The 21,407-nt window shown below is 44.5% G+C and overlaps 1 protein-coding gene across 1 annotated transcript in view; it reads right to left on the minus strand.

The window, feature by feature from the left end:
* MYO1E (myosin IE) overlaps nt 1–21,407 on the minus strand; it is a 192,670-nt gene that overhangs the window by 64,445 nt on the left and 106,818 nt on the right. The window contains exons 5-9 of the mRNA XM_046007405.1: nt 13,570–13,657; nt 9,910–9,999; nt 6,077–6,208; nt 4,030–4,164; nt 2,489–2,621 (exon numbers count right to left, since the gene is read on the minus strand). Of these exons, the coding sequence (XP_045863361.1) occupies nt 2,489–2,621; nt 4,030–4,164; nt 6,077–6,208; nt 9,910–9,999; nt 13,570–13,657 (578 nt within the window). The remainder of the gene's footprint in view (nt 1–2,488; nt 2,622–4,029; nt 4,165–6,076; nt 6,209–9,909; nt 10,000–13,569; nt 13,658–21,407) is intronic.

The following is a 21,407-nucleotide window of genomic DNA, read 5'->3' on the forward strand; positions in this document are numbered from 1 at the left end:
AGGTCTGACTCAGGCAATCCTACAGCTCCACTAGTCTGGGGTCGGGTCAGTAACAAAATCTATCATCACTGAGGGCTGTTTTGCTTTACTAGGTCAGCTGTGACAGCAATCTTACCAACCTTTCTATGATAGCTACAGAAAGTCTGCTTTCTTCTGTTATAAAAACATGGGCGAACACTTTCCTCTTACTCCACAGGAGATGCCTGGGGGACTCAGTTGGTTGGTTAAGTGTTTGCCTTCAGCTCAGGTCATGATCCCAGAATCCTGGGATCAAGCCCTGCATCAGGCTCCCTGCTCTGTGGGAAGCCTTCTTCTCCCTCTGCCTGCTACTCTCCCTGCTTGTGCTCTGTCAGATAAATCAATAAAATCTTCAAAAAATTAAAAAAAAATAAAAATAAATGTATTCCATGGGATATACTCAAACATGAGAAAGAGGAAACAAACCAGTTATTCATTTCAGTGCGTTCATTCAGTGTTGTAATCACAGAGGTTCTGCCCTGATATCATCCCTCAATAGATGACTGGTTCAGTACAAATACACAGAGCCAAGTAATGGAACACTGAAGCTAAAAAGAGACGATGCTCTTAACGACTAGAGCAACCTTCATATATAATGAGAAGTGAAAAAGCAACTGTAGAACATGACGTGTTGTGCCCCATTAAGGCACAAAAGGGAGAAAAAAGAATGGATGAGGGGCGCCTGGGTGGCTCAGTGGGTTAAAGCCTCTGCCTTCAGCTCAGGTCATGATCTCAGGGTCCTGGGATCGAGCCCCGCATCCGGGTTCTCTGCTCAGCAGGGAGCCTGCTTCCTCTTCTCTCTCTGCCTGCCTCTCTGCCTTCTTGTGATCTCTGTCCAGTAAATAAATAAAGTCTTGAAAAAAAAAAAAAAAAGAATGGACGAACATCGTGCTCGGGAAACACGTATCCCCTGAAAGGAATACAGGAGAGTGGCAACTCTGGTGCCCTCTGGGGAAGGGAACACGGTGACGGGCGAAGGGGTAGATGGGACACTCGGCTAAGGGAATGACTCACAGTAAGGTACGCCAAAGGAGCAGGAAAGAAATTCTCCGAAGGAGGGCCCAGTTCTTTGCTAGATCTCTTTGGTCTCAAGCACAGCCTCTCCTGATCTCCCCTACTCCAGCGCCTCTAATCCGGGCACTGCAAGGCAGTTGCCAATCCTGGGCCTTACCCAGTTGGCTGAGGAGACTACTTCCTCCCGACATCAATGTGCAATGAACCACTTCTTGGCTCAAGCATACGGGGAAGGCTTGCTGTGTCAGGGTTGTTTTGTTCTCCAGCAAAAAGAGGCAATAAAAGATTGTACTATCCAAGAAGGCAAGAGAAATTCATCATGCTTCTATAGCAACCACCAAGAAACCCACACGGTCAATGCTGAAAAGACAAGCGTTAATGACCCTCCTGGATACCTATGTGCATTTGTTAAATGGGAAGGAAAATGTACGTTAAATCCAACCACATAGTGATTATTATTAGGTCTTGTTTCTAGACTTTATGCGGACCACGTGAATTTATTGCCCATCCCCCCACTTCCCTGCTTAACATAATTCATCTTTATCAGAGACACATCAGAAGTTAGCAGAACTTCCTTTTTTTATCACAAAAGAAAACAAAAATATTTTAAAAAGAGCCTTATTTGGAATGGTAATAGCCTCCCTGCATTGTCAGCAATGAGTGGGATACTATTTATTACTAAGCATCTAAATTTATCATTCTGGAAGAATGCTGAGAAAGGAAGAAACATCTTCCTGGGTGGTTAAAGGCTGTGTGGGTTGAGAGCAGCCTGGAAAGCCATCCGAGGCCTCAGATGCTAAAGTCGCCTGCCACACTGGCCATGGCGGCTGGCAGCGCACACAACCAATCACGGGTCTGCAGGAAGGACCGTTTCTTCCCAAAGAGCAAACACGATCATTCAGTCTTCAGCCTCGGACCATAGCAGAGGGAACCATGAAAGGCGATCACCGGCAATGTCAACAGGATAGCCAGTGCCCATTTGTTTCCGTTTCCAGAATCCAGTCTAAATCGGCCCCCAGACAAGCTCCAACTGGGAGCTTCCCATCCTGACATAAACCCGACCAGCCGCTCTTCAGGACCGCGAGGTGAATGCAGACCCCACAGGTCAGGTACAGAGATTTCTCTTAGGAGACAAATCTTAGGAGTTCTTTAGCTATTACTTTCATCTCATTAGCCATCACTTTATTTTTAAACCAAGGTGTAAATTGGGTCAGACTCCCCCGAGACAGGCGGTACGTTGAAACTGAAACATCTCATGCACGGCCTCCTGCTGAGGGATGTGGTGAGGAGGGCAGGTGCACAGGAGAGGCCAGACTCTCTGAAGGCCGTCTGTTCTGCCCCCACAGGACACCAGACTTCCCCACATCCCCGGATGAGACCCCAGCAAAGGACATCGGCGGGTTACCTCAGCCGGAGCTAACCGATCGTTCACCCGCCGTGCGCCGGAGCTACTCACACTCCTCGCTCTCCACCGCCGCGTAGTTGCCAACTTCCTTGAAGCTGATGTTCCCCAGGTGGAGGACGCCCGCCACGATCTGCAGCACCAGCGTCTGCTCCTCCGCGAAGATCCCAATCACGTTCATCGCGTGCTGGGAGAGGAGAGAGAAATCATGCAGGTGGGTTGGTCGCCAGCTTGCTAAGCACGTAGTGAAGAAGCCAAAGCTTGGATGGACTTGTGCGGTCACACGGGGCCTAGCTGGCAGGGGCAGCCGGGAGGCCCCGGTAGGACACGGTCACTGCCCGGCACACGCTCATTCCCTTTTTCTCAAGTGTCAGAGGCACGCTGGGAAGGCAGTTCTGTCTTCGGATCCAGCCCGCGATCCCCTAGCAGATCCCCAGGAGCAAAGATATGCAGAAGGAGCAGCAGCTGCACCCACAGTCAGCACCCTGTCCTTGTGCCCCGGGGGTGTCCTCACTGCCACGCCCCTCCCACCAAGAGCACGGATGCCTCTTTCCAGTTACTCCAGGGAGACTCTGGAGATCTTCTGCCTCATCAGGAGGGTGGGAATAGATCGTACTTGTAAAAGGATCTTGATCTAAGGTCTCCAGCAAATGACATAAAAGTAACAGAAAAGTCTTGGTTCTGAGGTCTGTTAACTTCAGTAAAAACAGATGAAATGCCAAGACTTATTTATCTGAATACTATAGAGCACCGTACCCTCGGACCAATGCAGGTCCCCCATTTCCATTTCTTCTCCCCACTCCTTTGAGGCCATGTGGCCCCATGGTGCGGTCTGCATTCCTGAACCCAGGATGCAGTCTGCCTGAGCAGCCTGACCCTTCCCACAAGCAGGAGGTCAGCTCCCCTCAAACTGCACCCCCACTTGCCCTGTCAGGGTCCCTGCCTCATACATGGGCATGGGCTGAGGGATGGGCCTAGCAGGAAGCTGACCCAAAAGGCAGAGGAGGTGTAGAGTTCTTTGAGGCTAAATGGGTGAACAGCCCAGCCCCAGAAATTTCTAGTCTGACTTACTGAATTGTTTCCCTGAAGATGTGACCCTTCAATAACGCACTGCGGTTGACACTCGGTACCATAACATGCACACCGCGTGAAGGGCAGAGAGGCGAGGGCCGCCCTCTGCCCATTCAGTGTGGAGGTGAAGGGAATGCACTTGGAGGTGCTGGAGAAGACCAGGAGGGCGGTCTTCGCTTCACCTTTCTGAGGCAACAGCTCAGCAACAGCCTAAGCTCTAGGTAAACCAGGATGATAAATATATTAGCTACAACAGTGTTCACCTGGGAACCAGAGCGCCTGCGGGATGGGGGTGGGAGGGATGAGGAATTCACTCCTTTACCCATTTCAGCTCGTTCGGTGGTGCTGGGGCAGCTGGGCGTGTGGCTGTTGAAGGGCGCTCACCCACGGGTTTAAGGAAACGGGGTGCTTGCAGCAGAATGAGGGGGAAATGTGCCACTGCTCTTTGCTCTTAACTCTCCTGGCCCCTTCTACTGCAGGTGACATGCAGAGCCCCTCCTGCCTGGCCCGGAGCCCGCACTTACCAGCGTTTCCTGAAACTCCCGCCTGTCGTCAATGTCGTCCACCTTGTAGGACCCAGAGAGGCTCAGGTAGTAGTAATAGTCCATGCTGGTGATGCCCAAGCTGTGCTTCTGCTCTGCAGAGGCGCCCTCGATGAGCTGGACGAAAGGGAGCGGGGTGTGTGAGGTGTGCCCTCCAAGCCCAGGCCCTACTCCCGGGCCCAGGCGATGAGCACGTTCTGACCCTGCCTTCTGCAGTGATGGGGGGTCCTGGTCTCCACACTATGGGCCTCAGGGTAGCTGCTTGGCTTGGGGGAGCTGTGGATCATCTCTGCAAATTCTGCAAGTTCTCAACTCTGATAAGACCTACAGGAGCTGAGAATTTGCCCCTCGTCCAGTGAGGACTGCAGGGCTGTGTGGGTGAGAGCCCTCAGAAGAGTGGAAAACAAGCCAGATCATAACCACTTTGTTCCTGTTCAACTTGCTGATGGCTACTATGAAGTGCAGCTGCCCCTCGCGCTTCTCCCAACAGATGCCTGCGAACTGTATGTAGCCCCAGGTCCCGCTCTCTGGCATTCTGAAACCTCCCGCCCGATGGGCGGTCCCGTGGCTTTCTGTCCCCACTCTGATGTTTGCCTTCGGTCTGAGCAAGACCCTCTTAAAGGGCTCCCCAGTGGTGTGCTAGAAAAATACACATCAACTCGTGGGGAGAAAAATGGATTGTAGTGTTTGCTGACTCTTACGGTGTAAATACTCTTACCACGACCGATTGCAGACTACCTGGAAAACAGCACTGAAGGACGAAGTGGGAAGGGACACACACAGCCCGTGCCCGGGGGCTCCGGCAACACCCTGCTCCAGCCCCGAGGGGTTTAGGGAGAGAAAGGGCATAACCATATTCTTCATCTCCGTCAACTTCCTAATGTCATCTCAGCTCCATTATAGAGAAGTTCTAGGTCACCCATGACAACAGGGCCCCTGAGCTTTCTTCCACCTCCTCAAGATATCTTCTTGCCACCGCCACCCCCTTCCTATTTTCCCCCTTCTGTGTCCTCCCCACCCACATCACGCAGCCCTTCATTTGCATCTTCAACCCCCCGCCCCACCTCTCAACCCTCTTCTGCCTGCGGACACATGCTACTCTTGGCTGTGAGCTTTCCCTTGACTCTGAACTTCTCCAAGCCGCAGAATAAACTTCTTATCACGTGCTAGCCACCTGCCAGAATGATTTGCCAGCCTCTGAGATAGCTATGTAATTGAAAAGGCTGGGTGTGAGCTCCCGACACAGCTTGAACTTCCTTCTAATCCAATGATCTTTAACAAAGTAAAACTGAGACAAAAAAACAGCTGTAGGCCTTCACATAAAGTCTGATGTGGATCCCTGATAGACGAAAGAAAGGCTAATATGTAAACTCATGCATAAAGACGTTGTTTTGGTATTATTATATTTCTTAAGTACTTAAAAACATTTTAAAAAGTAGGCGAATGCCAGGCTACCCGAAGCCTTGGGACACAATCAAAGAAGAGCGGGCACACAGCTCTAGCCTGTCGGTGGCTTCTGGAGGTCCAGGTCAGGCCTTCCTGGCCGGGGATTAAAGATCCTTAGCCCATCCCTAGTCTTTTCTCCGACAGCTCTCCTTCGGGGGACTTCCGCCCTTGCCAACCCGTCCAGGCGTCGCTGGGCCACTGGACTTGCCAGGACACTCTCCCCACCCATTCCCCTGTGTGCCCTCCGTACCTCTCCTCACCCTCCCAGCCACACGTCCCCATGTGGACTCCTGCCGGGCTAAGAATCAAGAACTCCTACTTTTGTTCTGAAGTTATATTAACACTTTCTTGATTATTTAACTTTTGGGAAATTCTTATCTTCTCTCCCCAAGAACTTACTCTCCTCGCAGGTAGGGACATCCCCACAGTTTTTTTGCACACTGACTTATACATACTATAGGAATAAATACTCTTGGCTTGGCAGACTAGATTGTCTAAACCTGAGAGCTGAGAGGGGGAAAATTATTTTTTTAATGTGGATAAGGAACAAGGAAATAAGAAAGAAAAAAACATAAAGGAAAACCTGGTAAAATATGTGAAAACTCCGCTCTCCGGGGTTCCTCATCACCACCCTGGATTTTTCCAGAAGGAAGTTGGAGATCTTTCCACCATCTGGTTCCCCACCTGGACTGAACTGGATTTCAAAGTATTTTCCCTGCAAGAAAGTTAGGGGTTTCCTTCAATGGTTGGTGAACAGAAACACGCTGTTCCAGACAGGCTTTGAATATAGCATATAATTCAAGGAAATTCATTAATGAAAGATACATTCTGAATTATTCCCAGCTCTGATCAAGACTTCCTCACTTCTTCCTATCAGACAATAACCAGGGCTTTTGTCCAGTCACACGATTCTGTATTGAGAGAGAGAGAATCTATCCTTCCAGCCCGACTAAATAAGGATATGCTGTATTCCTTGCGGGTGCTTGCCTGCTCAGACGGAAGCTGTAAAGAATGGGATAGAAAATCTCAAGGTTGCCTTGATCAACAGGAGTGAACCCTATCAGTCTCTATCAGGGAGAGCAAATTTTCCCACTGCTAGATGAATTTCCATGGCTTTGAGCAAAAACCATGCCATTTACCTTGGGATCATCTAGCGTTCTTATATAAAGTAAAAACACTTGATTTTAAACAATGTTCTTTCCAGCTAGTTGTGGGTATGTAGATTTTTGTTGCTGTTGTTGCTAATTATTTCCTTTTAAATTACTGCTTAGAAAGAACGAAGGAGAATAAAGCCCTGGGATTTAGCTAGAAAGGTGTCCAGGTTGTTAAGGAAATGACATTATTTTTCTCGCTGGAATCTGGTTGCTCTCCCATCCTTGGAAAGGGCCAGGAGCGTAAACATAGATGAAGGAAAAGATGAGAATGTGGGTGTTGGGAGTGGTATGGCCTGAGGTCGAACTGGCGAGCATGCCCGGCCTAACTGCATTTCACATTTTTAAAAAATTTTAATATTTTAAAACATTACATATTTTTAAAATATGTACGCTGATGAAATCCACCCATTTCAGGGCTGCCTCCTGCCCGGCGGCAAGTCTGGGACTAGAACCATAAACTCATTAAGGACAAGAAAAGCACATTTCGGGTTTCTCCTGCTGCCCACAGTATCCATCATGTCCCGGGTTCCTGCTAAGTCAACTGCATATTCCAGGTATCAGAAAGGCTACAAAGAAGGCCACCCTCGAATTGTCTGTGCATCTTACTCTGATGACTCCTCCCCACTTTCTCTAAATAAATCCCAAAACAAACACCAGAAGCACCAGACGGAGAGAAGAACCACTATGATTCATACAGCATGTCCATTTTTTAAGAGATTTTATTTTATTTTATTTTTTTAAAAGATTTATTTCTTTGACAGAGAGAAGGAGAGAGAGCACAAGCACGGGGAGTGGCAGGCAAAGAGAGAGAGAGAGGAGAAGCAGGCTCTCCACGAGCAGGGAGCCTGACGTGGGACTTGATCTCAGAACTCTGGGAATCATGACCCGAGCTGAAGGCAGTTGCTTAACCAACTGAGCCACCCGCGAGCCCTAGAGATTTTATTGTTATGTAACCACTACACCCAGTGTGGGGCTTGAACTCTTAACCCCGAGATCAACAGCTCCATGCTCTACAGACCAAGCCAGCCAGGTGCCCCTGCATGTCCATTTTAAAAAGAGAAAATACCTATATTCCCACCCTGATACCCCTTCTACTGCCTCCCCCTAAACAATCACTTGTTAACAGTGTATTCAAAACTTGATTTATCGACAACTTAGTTACCTCTTATATAATGCACCTTTTAAAATAAAAATGAGACCAAATTACAGATATGATAAATATTGTTCTATAACTTGTTTCTTGAAATTTAACCATATATTATGGATCTCTTTTAAAAAAAAGTCATTATTATTTTTTAAATGTATTTATTAATTATTTTTATTAACATATAATGTATTATTTGCCTCAGGGGTACAGGTCTGTGAATTGTCAGACAAAACAGGTCATTATTAACAGGGAACTTAGATATAGTACCTATTCTTGGGTCAAAGAATATGAACATTAAAAAAAAAATTTTTTTTTAAGTGGGCAACTGGGTGTGGAGCCCAACACAAGGCTTGAACTCACAACCCTGAGATCAAGGCCTGAGCCAAGATCGGGAGTTGGGCTCTTAACTGACTGAGTCACCCAGGTGCCCCGGAACATTTTAAATGTGGATAAAAATCACCAAATTGCTCTCCTGGGGGAATGTGTCAGGCTTCAACCAATAGTATTTCTTCTCGGGTATTAACAAACTCCTTAATGTTTGCTCATCTGAGAGACAAAATGATATATGGCTTTAATTTACATTTCTCTCATTATTAATGGAAACATCTTTGGATGCCCCATCAGACATTACCGTGTGTATGTGCATGCACGCGCATGCGTGTGTGTGTGCGCGTGTTCACACTCTTTCTCATCTTTTCATCAGGGTCACATGAAATTTTATAATTGGAAAAATTGTAAATGCTGGGTATTTTTGTTTTTTTTATAAAAAATGACCAATGCATCCTCCTTGTCCAAGGATAAAGAATAATTTGTATTGCAGATATCAAAATACTGATTTAATTATGGTTTTGCTCTCTAAGGAAGGCAAAAAGGGGGGGTAGCTAGAGAATTGAATTTGGTCAAGTGCATTTTTACAGAGCAGACCGAGACAGACAATTAGGAAAGAAAGGTCAAGTGGAAAATTCATTCACATTTTCTTTTGAATTTCATTACCTAGCAACTTCTTCAAGATAACACAACCCAGGCATTGAGCAGAAAAATATGAGTGGTGGACGAATGAGTAAATAGTTTGAATAGTACTGAACAGCAAGGAAGTGAGGGCAATAAGGACAGCTATAACTCACCAGGGAATCTAACAATCACCACACGAGACCTTAGTAAGAATTCTCTTGGAAATAGAACCTTCCTTCCAAAATAGAAGGGTGAAAAAGAAATTGTGCTTCTCCAAAATTCCCACTATTTATTTTTAAATGGTCTGGAATCAGCCTCACAGATGGCTCCTTGAACGGTTTACTGCCAGACAGAATCTATGGTTGAGATAAGATATGAAATCTACATAAATCAAAGCCACCGGCCAAATACTCATTTCTTTGTAAATGTGGCTTTTTGTCAAGGGGAATATATTCATATGCTTCCTCACCAGCTTTCCAATTCACCCCCTGAGGAGACACTCAGGCAGAAAATGTCTAAATGGGCATTCATGACAACGCATTTGGCTGACACTTTCCTTGCCTTGGGTTAAATGGACTGGTTAGGAGGCCATCGGACAGGCCAAGCCAAGCTGCTTTTGGATGTGATTATGTTACATGAACATATCTAAAACAAATACACAGAGCTCTTAGGGGTGGGTAGAAAACCGGCTCACTTGGGCAGACAGAGAGGAGGAAGGTTCTCTCCAAGGTGCAGGACTGAAAGGGTCTGGTTCCTTCCACGTCCACCGCCCAGGTTCCAGGAAGCAAAAGCAAGGCAAGAAGACCTGCGAATCTAACCGACTCATTTATTTGTCTGGGAAAGGAGGTCTTTTCTCTAAGGCACAAAGCAAACCCCTCCAGGACCAAAGCTGACACTTTTATCAATTTTTATTTTCCCTAGTCAGGCAAATGAAGTTGAAAACCATTTTCAAAAAATTATCTTCTAACCCGAGGCTCAAAAATAACTTCCGTTAAAGGGCAAATGGATGCCTGACAGCACAACGCTATAGAAAATGAGGAAGAGATTGAAAAGCTGATGATATGTGAAAAGCTCCCATTTCCTTGGGGATACCAGACTTGAAGCAGGAATATCAACAACATCCATCAATCAGGCGACATTTTCCGAAACAGGGAAGAGACTTACAAATCGGCTGGAGTTGTTGTTCCGGACGGTCTTGGCGTTCCCGAAGGCCTCCAGGAGCGGGTTGGACTGCAGGATAATGTCCTTGACGTGCTGTCATGGCAGACAGCCAGAGGTCAGGAAGGTATAAGCACCAACCACGCAACAAGAAACCACTTTCCCTAAGCATCTGGCTTCTGACAGCAGTTAAGATGAGGTCTCAAATCTACATGGTCCCGGGGTTTCTGGAAGATTAACACCTTCCTCTCAACAGACCTAAACTTGCTTGTGTCTTCCAACTCCCTTCACTTAATGCCTGATTCCCTGGAGCCAGGGTACCACCACCAGGAAAATGGGATCCACAGATATCCCAGGACTGGGTTTCCAAATTGGATGGTGGGGCTTGACCCTGCGCTCACAGGCACGCTGGGAGTCACAGCGGGAAGGCAAGTGAAGTAGGAAGGGGAATTTCACTGCCACGCTGGTCAGTCTTTACTGTCCCTACCCCTTTTCAACCCAAATTCTCCACCTGCCTATCGCATCCCTACCCCCTCCCTCTTCATTGCCAGGGAGAGGTAGCTTAGGGTAAATGAAATAATGTCTCCTCCCAGACAAGGTTGTGGGTACACAGGCCTGTGCTTCCCAAGCTTTCAAGTTCATGAATCACTAAGGGATCTTGTTTAAATGTAGACGCAGACTCAGTAGGTCTGAGGCAGGGCCCAAGAGTCTGTATTCCTAACCAGCTCTCTGGTGCTACTGGTCTTGCCAGAGTGGAGCCACGTTTGGAGCAGCAAGAGCCAACACCAGATTATATGGAACAACTCCTGGCCCACTGAAGAGGAAGGATTTGGTTTTCAAACACCCCTCTTCTGTGCCAGACTGAAAAGTGTGCAAAACACTCTATGGGCAAGACAGCTCAACAGATAGGAGTTGATGTTGGAGAGGTCTTTCAACAAGTGAGTCATTCCTTGTAGTTCTAATTATTCACATGCTATGGTTAAACATGTTCCAGAAATAACAAGTCTTTCGTTTGTGCTCTTTAGCTACCGACTAATTTCAAGCCAAGAGCTCTGTATCATTGTCCTCATAGGAAAACAGGAAGAGAAAAGTCAACAATAAACGTCTGCAGTCTGGCCACTGGGTCGTGGTCTGTGGCAAACAGGACTAGATTAAGGCACTAACGACTAGTTAACTATGTAACAGCTAGGTTCCTCTAGCAACCTCCTGAACATTCAGAAGAGGAACAAGAATGGGAATTTCACTAACGGGGATATGTGGTTAGCAAAGGCACCAAAGGCAAATTCTGAGTGGTCCCTCCATGGGGTCAAGTTCAAAGCTTAGAAACATCTTCCAAGCTGCCTACTCTCCTTTAAAAACTCATGGATTTATACAAACAATGCTTTCTTTATAAAATTAATCATGACTTTGTGGCTCTTCATCAATCCTTGATATCTGTTACTGGATACCCTTTATCAACACTCGACTTCTAATAGGGCTAGAACCAAAGAAAGGCTCTTCCTTTTCTCCTCCCTTCTTTAATTATTGACTTTTAAGCTGAGAATCCTTCTGCATGTATCCTTCATCCATCCATCAACCATCAAGATGTCCAACAGAATTGTGTGGCATGCGGTCAGCATTTGGGGAAAAGGCCAAGAACAAAAATAAAGGGACAGCCCAGCCATAAAAGAACATCCTGAGTTGGTCTTCATGCAAACCTTCTAGGGACAGGGTGTAATCACAGGAATGGACACAATCAAGTGGCACCACACCAACCTACGTTCTTGTGTCACATTCACTGTCCAACACTGAAGCCACGAGCCACGTGTTGCCTTGAGTTGCAAGAAGTCTAGTCCCAACTGAGAGGTACTGTTAAGTATAGATAACGTGCCGGATTGCAATGATTTAATATCAAAAAGAATGTAGACTATCTCATTAGTTTCTTCATACTGATTAGATGCTGCAATGATCATGTTTGGGATATGCTGGGTTAAATACAATATATTTTTAAAATTAATTTCGCAAGCTTCTTCTTACCTTTTAAAAATGCAGCCACTTGAAAATTCTAAATTATGTATATGACTTGCGCCATCTTTCCCCTGGGCAGTGTTTCCCTAAATCTTCCTTTCATTGAGTGAATGAGGCCACTCTAAGGCCTTTTACTATGTGAGAGGAATTCTGGATGCTGCCTGCAGCTTTCTGACCCAGCAGGATACAGTGTGACGGAGCACCATTTACACAGCAGACAGAACCACAGTGAAGAGAATTTTGATGTATTTTTTTAGCACCTACAGATGACTGCACTTCTTCAGTGACTCAGATTAAAACATTAATTTTTGTGGGGAACTCTACCTGGGAGCGTGAGTACCAGTAAGAAACTGTTCCCAGTGGCCTGTGCCAGTGATGGGCCCTATGCATTTGGGAGCCCTCTGTGGACCCTAGCCCACCTCCGCCTGGATGATTCGCCTGCTCTTTGGGGAAGGGGCTGCACTCATTCCTGCTGATGCCAATGCCACTACCATGGTGGGTCAAACGAAAGACAGATGACGCTGTATCTTCCATTCTCCATACTGCACACTCAAACGTGCTGCCTCTCGGCCCATATTGTATTCCTCTCCTTTTTCACCTCCCCTGTGTCGTCATTCTTCTGGATCTTCCTGCCTTCCTAATGTTACCCTGTAACTTTTCCTTCTTCCTTTCTCTCCCCACCCCCTCCCTCACTCTATTTCAAGATTTTTTGGAAATGTAGTCACATAGTTCGAAATTTAAAAGTTTCAAAAGGATACAGGGCAGAGTGTGCCCTTCCCTTGGTCTCCCAGTTTCCCTCCATGAAGAACCCATTATCAGTTTCTTATCTATCCTTTCAGAGGTATGTTATACCTATCCAAACAAACAGGGAAATACATTCTCTTATGCTCCTCAAATGGCAACACATTATACACAATGTTGTGAACCTTGCTTTTTGTAATTCATTGTTATCTTGGAGATCATGACCTATCAGTACGTGAAGCTTCATTTTTTATGGCTGTCTAATATTCTACTCTATTATGAACCATAAATTATTTCACCAGTCTCTGACTGATGAACCTTTAAATTGTTTCCAGTCTTTTACACTACTAAAAAATACTGTATCAAATAACTGTATCATTTTGCATTCATTTCAGAACATCTAAAGGATACATTCTCTTAAGCAGAACTGATGAATCAATGACTGCATACACATAAAGTTGATAGATTTTGCTGACACGCCCTCCATAAAAGTGTACTAGTTCATGCTCCTCCTCATAATGTACGAGAGGAACTATGTTCTTATATTTTTACCAACAAGGTGTTTAAAACACTACACAATTTTTGCCATTCTGACACATAAGAAATAGTTCTTTGATGAGATTTTAATCTGCACCACACTTATTGCCATGAGGGTGAGCATGTTTTCATGTTTTATGAGTTGTCCCTTCACTTACTCCCTTTTGGGATTTTTTGACCTTTTTTATTGATTTGTAAGAGCTCATTCTATACCGGGTATCTCCAACCCAGGCTATTTCTTTACAGATTTCAAGCTACTTGGTTACAGATTGGTTGTATGTCTTTTCTGTGGAAAAAAAATTCTTTTTATGAAATGGCAGATGGAGACTTTTACATCTCACATAAGACGGGGCCTCAAAATGGGCCATGTTGCTAACTCACCTGGACTTTGGGACCTCCTCCAGATACTCTAGAGATGTAACTCATGATGTACTTGGCAGCCACTGTCTTTCCAGCACCACTTTCTCCACTGAAAAAAGAAAGACAAAATTACCCACCCATGAAGCAGATCACAACCCGTTCCCTCCCCCCGACCAAACAAACAAACAAACAAACAAACAAACAAAAAACAAGAAAAGAAATCAAGCATCAAGGTATTCAGTAATAAGTGCACAACACTGGTTGAGAAAGGCAAATTCGTGCCAGGATGACGTCAGCTCCCTGACTTGTATGAGCAATACCAACCACCTTGTGGACCAAAGTCTTGAAAATGATCAGGTCAGAATAGACAATGAGGCATTCTAAATGCCCAATAATGGAGAACACAATTAGGGACATTATGGGATATTGGAAGGATGGAATATGATACAGGAATTACAACTGACAGGAAGATTGCAACCTTGGGGGGAAAAAGCATGGGAAGTCATGTTGAGTGAAATAAATCAGATAAAATTCTATATGAAAACATGGTTGCAAAATGTAAAGGAAAAAAAAAACATTGGGAGGGAAAAAAAAAGACTAGAGCTACCACAAAATATTTGCAGAGGTTCTGGTAAAGTGAAAGATACCATGGAAGACTCCTTTCAGTTCATGATTTCCCAAGCTTTTAGTAATGCATGTATTACTTCTGTAATTAAAAAAATAAATAAATAAAAAGAAACCGTAGGCTCTCTCAGGTTTCAAACCATGTGCCCTGAACTGGTGTAAGCAACTTTATTTTAGAAGTTCTAAAATTAAATGATGAGGCAATATTAATCACATCCTGCATAACAAAGACTATCTTCCGTTTTGGTGGCCTCACTGCACGGGGAAACCCTTTTGTTAACAGTGTATAGTCTGCTCTTCAAAATACCCATTCTTCCTTCAAAATCCCCTCGAACCGATGATGACCTCAGCTCACAACACGCTTAAGTCAGTCAGATTTCTCATCTCTCTATTGGTTGCCTTTGTGTTATCAATGGCTTGGTTCCTCAAAACAAAAGGAAACGTCTGCTTAGGGTACAACCAAGCCAGGTGACCCATTAGCTTCAAAACGACACTGAAATAAATTTGGAAATAATTTGATATTTTGAAACAAAACAAACAAAGAGATGAAGGTAGCCATCAGAGCAAAACTCAGAACTAGGTGAATTTCCTTGATGTAATACACGTTTAATTAGAGAGATCAGAGGGGAGAGTAAGGGAAAAATCCTCTTTGATGGGCTCTGAGTCCATCAGTGTGAGTCATTCACCATCCCAGCACTCAGAGTTCCCAGCTTGCAGGTCATGCGAATAGGGAAACCAAACTGAAATTCCCTAAGATGTGGTGGCAAGAAGAAATCCAGCCAGTCTGGGAGGAAATGCTTACTCGCAGGCACAAGTAGGTACAGCAAATATTTCAGGTCTATGAGGAAATGATCTGTTTAAATGGTCCATGTAATCAAATGATTTTATATGCAACATCCAGGGTCAAAACATGCACTCTTGCTCACTTGAAGCACAGGTTTGGTTGACAAATGAAACTCCAAAAATTCATTTTGTCATTTCTAAATTACAAAACCTCTAAACATTTTGTAATGTTGTAAATAATGTGCACAGTCAAGAATATCGGAAGTCCCAAAGCGCAAAGGTACAACCACCCAATCTAATAACCACGCAGGCATTTATAATGACGAGAAAATCGCGTGGCAACATACAAAGACTGCAGCTAATGTTAATGGCAACATAAGCAGAAGGCAATATATCTATAATGTGGTCACAACTAGGTAAAACAACTCCCCACCGAGCAGAGAGCTCCATGCGGGCCCCAATCCCAGGACCCTGAGATCATGACCCGAGCCCAAGGCAGAAGCTTAATGACTGAGCCACCCAGGCATCCCAAGAAAAAGAAATATGTCTGACTTGTGGCACCTGGGTGGCTCAGTCGGTTGAGTGTCCGATTCTTAATTTTGGTCAAGGTCATGATGTTGGGGTCATGATATTGAGCCCCACATTGGACTCTACGCTCATAGTGGAGTCTTCTTGAGTGGAGTCTCTCCCTCTGCCCCTCCACCTGTGCTTGTTCTCTCTCTCTCTCTCTCTCTCTCCCATAAATAAATAAATAAATCTTTCAAAAAAATAAATATTTCTGACTTATTGAAGGGCTGATATATATATATATGATTCTTCTTTCTTTGGATGTGATTCCTCTTAATTGCTTAAAAGTTTTGATAGGTAATTACTTACACATTTCAGTGTTGTTGTTTTTTTAAGATTTTACCCATTTATTTGACAGAGATCACAATTAGGCAGAGAGGCAGGCAGAGAGAGAGAGGGGGAGGCAGGCTTCCCGCTGAGCAGAGAGCCCAATGCAGGGCTTGATCCCAGGATGCTGGGATCATGTCCTGAGCCGAAGGCAGAGGCTTTAACCCACTGAGCCATCCAGGCGCCCCACACATTTCAGACTTTTAAAGATAGCATTTCTAGTAAAAGTGGAACCACACATCTCAGTGATAAGCAACACTGATCAATTTCTTTATTCTTCAGCTTCCTTTATCATGATGAGTAAACATATTTTCATGTTCAGAATTCCTTGAAGCAAGCTGTGTGTGTGTGTGTGTGTGTGTGTGTGTGTGTAAGAAAGAGAGAGAAAAGGAAAAGCAACAAATCCTATTAGAATTATGAAACAAAAGTATAGTGATTCCCCCACTGTATCTTTGGTTAATTGTGTGATCAGACATGTACTATTTTATTTCTTTGGTTGGAAGCAAAAGAACAGAAGAATAATGGAACATAATTCATTTCATGTATTAAAATAAGTATGCCAAGTCCAATAATAGAACATTGACATTCTAGTAACTGTGATATTTTTCAGAAGCTTTAAAATAATTAGTTCTAGCTGAACATTGACTGGAAGTTTCATTTCTTGGTTTCCAAACACTTTTTAAAAAGTTCTATTGATCAGAGGCTGATAATTTGCTCAGAATATGGTACAATAATAGAATGTTACATAATTATTTGAAGCTTACAGTATATACAACCATAACTACACTGGTCCTTTTGGGGATGGGAAAATATTATTTCTTTCTCTGGACTAAAACGCAAGTTAAAAGAATGTGAAGGCATCAGACATTATACAGCATGCCTAAAGTTATTTGCTTTGCATCTCATAGCAGTTAGGGAATTTGCTTTGCTCATGGTTACAGGCAGTCTTTCTTAATTCAATTGCCTTCACTTAACTTCTAACGTGGACAAAAAAATATGCTACAAGTATATGTGCTTTATATCAGAAAAATGACCGGGGGTCCTTAAATCTAGCAGCATACCAGAACCCTCAAAGAACTTGTAAAATGCTCATGTTTGGGCTCCTCTACTGACCTGCCTCCAATCCCAGTCTCCAAGGACAGGACCTAGAAATAAAATTTTTTAACTAACTCCGCAGTTCTTATATAACTGGCTGGGAACCAGCCAAGCGAATTTAAAACAAAGTCAAGACAGACGTCATAGGAAATATCAATTCAAATAGGAAATAATGTTCTGTGTATGTTTGCTATAGAAATGGAAACATATGCTAAAATTTCAAAGAAATGGAAAGAATGTTCTGGGGGGAAAAGCTATTTACAATGGTTATTAATAACTGGATTCCAGGACCATAATTGCTTTTATGAGTCTGAAAGTTATACCTCACTTAGAAATCAATAGTGTTTTCAATTCACTTCAACTTACTCTAACAAATATAAAAACATTCCCATTGTATTTTTCGGCAGATTTCCCATAGAGTAAGGAGAGTCGATCTTTTCTACTGCTTGAAGATTCATCAATCTACTCCCATCTCCCCCTTCCCAGTCTCAAAATAATCTGTAATGGTTCTTTTTTTTTTTTTTTTTTAAGATTTATTTATTTATTTGAGAAAAAGAGAGAAGCAGGAGCCAGGGAAGGGGCAGAGGGAGAGAAACTCAAGTAGACTCTTCCGGCCCGAAGGAGCTCACTGCTGGGGAAGGGGAGTGCACACAGGCCTCCGGGAAACCGTGTAGATGGGGATATGGTTTCATGGACTCCCGGGGGGCTGGCAGGTACCCCTGACTGGAGTGCTTGTTAAGAAAAGATTCTTAAAGGAAGTCACAACTATTTCAAATCTCAACAAGATGAGTAACGTTAGCCAGGTGGGGCGTGCGGGCCCACGTGCCATCGGACCCACGGGGGAAGGGAGAAGCGTGAGTCCCAGCTGGAGACAAAACCCCACTGGGTGCAACTGAAGGGAACTACCACAGGTGAAAGGGACTTGAATGGGAGCTGGAGGGAGAAGGAGAGAGACTGGGAGGGCATGAAAGAAAGGTCCATCATGATGCCTTGGGTATCGGTTTTGAGGAAGGACCAAGGGCTCTGGTCAACTGCAGTCAGTATTTCTTATTTTATACAGACCAGTCTCTGGTCCTTTCCACATCATAGTCATGAATTTTGCCTTTACCTCTCTTCTAAAGACCAATGGATCTATTACTGACTCTTTTTCTCTAAATTGACTCAATTTACTTAAATTCCTTTTTAAAAGGAACATATATACGACCGCTATAAATAGAAAACCATGATGGCTTATCCCAAAATGGCAACCTTAAAAATAAATACCACAAAAATAAAATAGTTATTTGTGAAAATAATTCAAATTTCTACCAACACAGAATAAACTGCGACATATCCAAAAGCGGAATCCTAGGAGGGGGTAAAAAAAGAATTATAGCTTCTCTCTCCCAGTAAATTTCAGGAACTTTAATGTTATGTGGGAAAAAAAAAAAAAAGGCAAGCTGCAGAAGAATGCATGGAACTCATATCGTAAGATTCCATTTACCTCATGTTCAACAGCCCAAAAAGACAGTCAAGAGGTTGGTTACAGAAGCAAATGTAATTAGTAACACCATCAAGGAAAGGGAAGGTGATATTTAAAAATCAGGACAACGGTTATTTCCCTGTGAATTGAGATGGGAAAGGAGCCAGGATGGACTGGAGAAAAGAAGGGTCAGCTCAGAGGATATTTTTTTTTTTTTTCTTTCTCTCTGACAGAAGCAGGAGCACTGAAATAAAACTAAACATGTGGGGCGTCTGGTGGCTCCGTCGTTAAACGTCTGCCTTTGTCATGATCCCAGGGTCCTGGGATCGAGTCCCACATCAGGTTCCCTGCTCAGCTGGGAGAGCCTGCTTCTCTCTCTCCCGCTCCCCCTGCTTTTGTTCCCTCTCTCGCTGTGTCTCTCTATTAAATACATAAATAAAAATCTTTAGAAGAATAAAAACTAAAAAAAAAAAAAAATAAGCATGGGATCGTCCTCTGCGTGTACTTTAACGTCACATACACCCTGCATAGCTGGGAAACGCTGCGGTCATCAATGGGAAACAGGTGTGGAGCATGGAGGCCAAGCTGGAAGGACACGGCCGGGTTAGACATGTGTGGAAGATCCAGGGGAGGGGGATGAAGGCTTCCATGAGGGCAGTGCTGGTGGCAAAGATGTAAGAGGGTAAAGTCCTGCCCTATTTGGAAGTAAAATTGGTAGAACTTAGCAAGAGATGGGTTTTGACTGAAGATGGATAAAGAGGAATCAAGAACAACATCTTGGTTTGGGGCCTCAGGAGCCGGTGGATACTGTATCGCTAAGATCAGTGTTTATATAACCCCCAGCAGGGTTGGGGTTATTTCATGTGGTTGTAGGAACCCAGAGACTAAGGCTACAGAGCACTGAAGTGCATCTGAGGGGCCACCCAGAGGTGGGGGCCAGTGGGCATGGCGGGCTGGGCCTCAGAGCCGCAGGGAGGTTGAGGGGAGCGTGGAGGTAATGAATGGAAGAGATGGCCGGCGATTGGGGGACTGAGTCGATTGAGCACATAAATTAAACTGAGCAATAGGGAAATTGAAAATAATGTGAAACAAGACTCTCCTTGTCAGAGAAGGTATTAACAAATCTGAAAAGAAGAAAGAGCCCTGAGGGGTTGGATTGGTATTAAAGACATCCATTATGACTGTTAGAAAGGTAACACAGAAAGTCATAAAGTGTGTGTAAGTGTGTGTGTGTGTGGTGTATGTATAGTGTGTATAGTGTATATGTACAGATTATAAATAAACAGAAGGGACTAAGCCTTCTTGGAGAAATGGCCAATTCCAAGGCTGGGCCAAGGGAAAACGCAAGCTGAGCCTAGAACACGTAGTTGTGTCCTAAAGTAGAGACGTACACTGTCTGATGTGGACATGTCCAGCCCACGAGAGCCAGCTTGAAAGGGCTCCCGCTGATGGAGATCATGACAGTACTGAATTATGATCACTGAGTATGGTCCGAGCATACTGCCATAATACGAGATCAATCAAGAACATGGGAGAAGGGAAAAATTCTTCCTTATCATAGAGTGCCAACTAATGAACACAGAAGAAATGATGGAAACAGAGCACCACCATTTGGCGACTGTCATTTAGGTGACGGGTCTGGGCTGCAATACTCAGTGGATGCTATGGTGGGCGACGGTTTAATGAGGGGCAGGATTCTGCCATAATCTCAAAACAGGCCCACAAAACGCTAACTTGTCCTAAAAGAAAATATGGAGAACTTAATCAGAGGAAACATAGCAGACACGTACGGGCCCAACCAATTGCTCAAGAGCACAGTGTTGTTTCTAAGGAAGTCCTGCTCAGCAGGAATGACCTGAGTCTGGCCAGAAGGAATCACAAGACAGACCCACGCTGAGGTCAGCCCACTGAATGTAATGCCTGAACTCTTTAAAATTGTAAAGAGCAGGAAATACACATATTGGGTAAACCTTGCATATGTCCCCTGTGTGAAATCGGGGGAACTATTCCAAAATGACAGAGTCTGAAGAGACACGTATTCCTGGAAAGAATCCTGGAGCAGAATGGAAAGAGATATTTGGGGGAGAACTGGTAAAATGTAAATGGGGTCTACTGGTTACGTGGGGCTGGACCATGATCAGTGTCCCGATCTGGAGTGTTATAACCAGTTAGGTAGGAAAACATCTTGTTTTCAGGAAATACACACTGGAGAGTTTAGGGGTCATGAGGGATCACATCTGCAGCTTGATCTTAAAAGGTTCAGAAAAATATTAACATCACCGGTAAAATCAATAACTCTGTCTGTGCGCATATGCTTGGAGGAAGGGATGAGAGAGAGCATAAATGTGGTCAAATGTTACCAGTTGGGGAGACTAGGTGAAGAAGAAAGTTGCTTGAACTATTCTGCCCATTTTTCTGTACAACTGGAATTATTTCAAAATAAATTGTTTAAAAGAGTTTAGAGGAAACGTTGCAAATCTGAGGACTCAAAGGAAGAAGTAGATGGAATATCTGGTCACCTGTGCACACGTGAATATACATATTCTCCCCCTTGTAAGTTGTCTGGATCACTGGCTAATAGGTATGGTCAGCAGGTAGTTGAAAATGTGAGCCTGACGCACAGGGAAAGGTTCTGGATGAGAATAACAGGATGGGAGCGAGAGGAAGTGGGACTACCAAAGAGAAGCGTGCCTGAGCACAGGCTGCTCTGGGACCCTGGAGACTGTAGTGGCCACTGGTGGTTCCCACTCAAGCTCTTTTCCCCACCCTCCCCTTCCCTGGCAATTTCCTGACTTGGTTCAGGGATCGTGTCTGGTATACCAGCATAGAGAGGCTGGTCCCATGCTCAGAGGAGCCCATCTGCACCTGACCCGCACCCCCAGCAACTCAAGAGTCCATGTGAACAAAGTTGTCCCATTAGACTGAAGGAAGGACTCATGGGAGAGGCTCCTCTCCCCTCTAGGACGTAAGGAAGGACGTTACTCTGAATGCCCCTGGGTAG

Source organism: Meles meles, chromosome 6, assembly GCF_922984935.1.
Source record: "Meles meles chromosome 6, mMelMel3.1 paternal haplotype, whole genome shotgun sequence".
Classification (NCBI taxonomy): Eukaryota; Metazoa; Chordata; class Mammalia; order Carnivora; family Mustelidae; genus Meles; species Meles meles.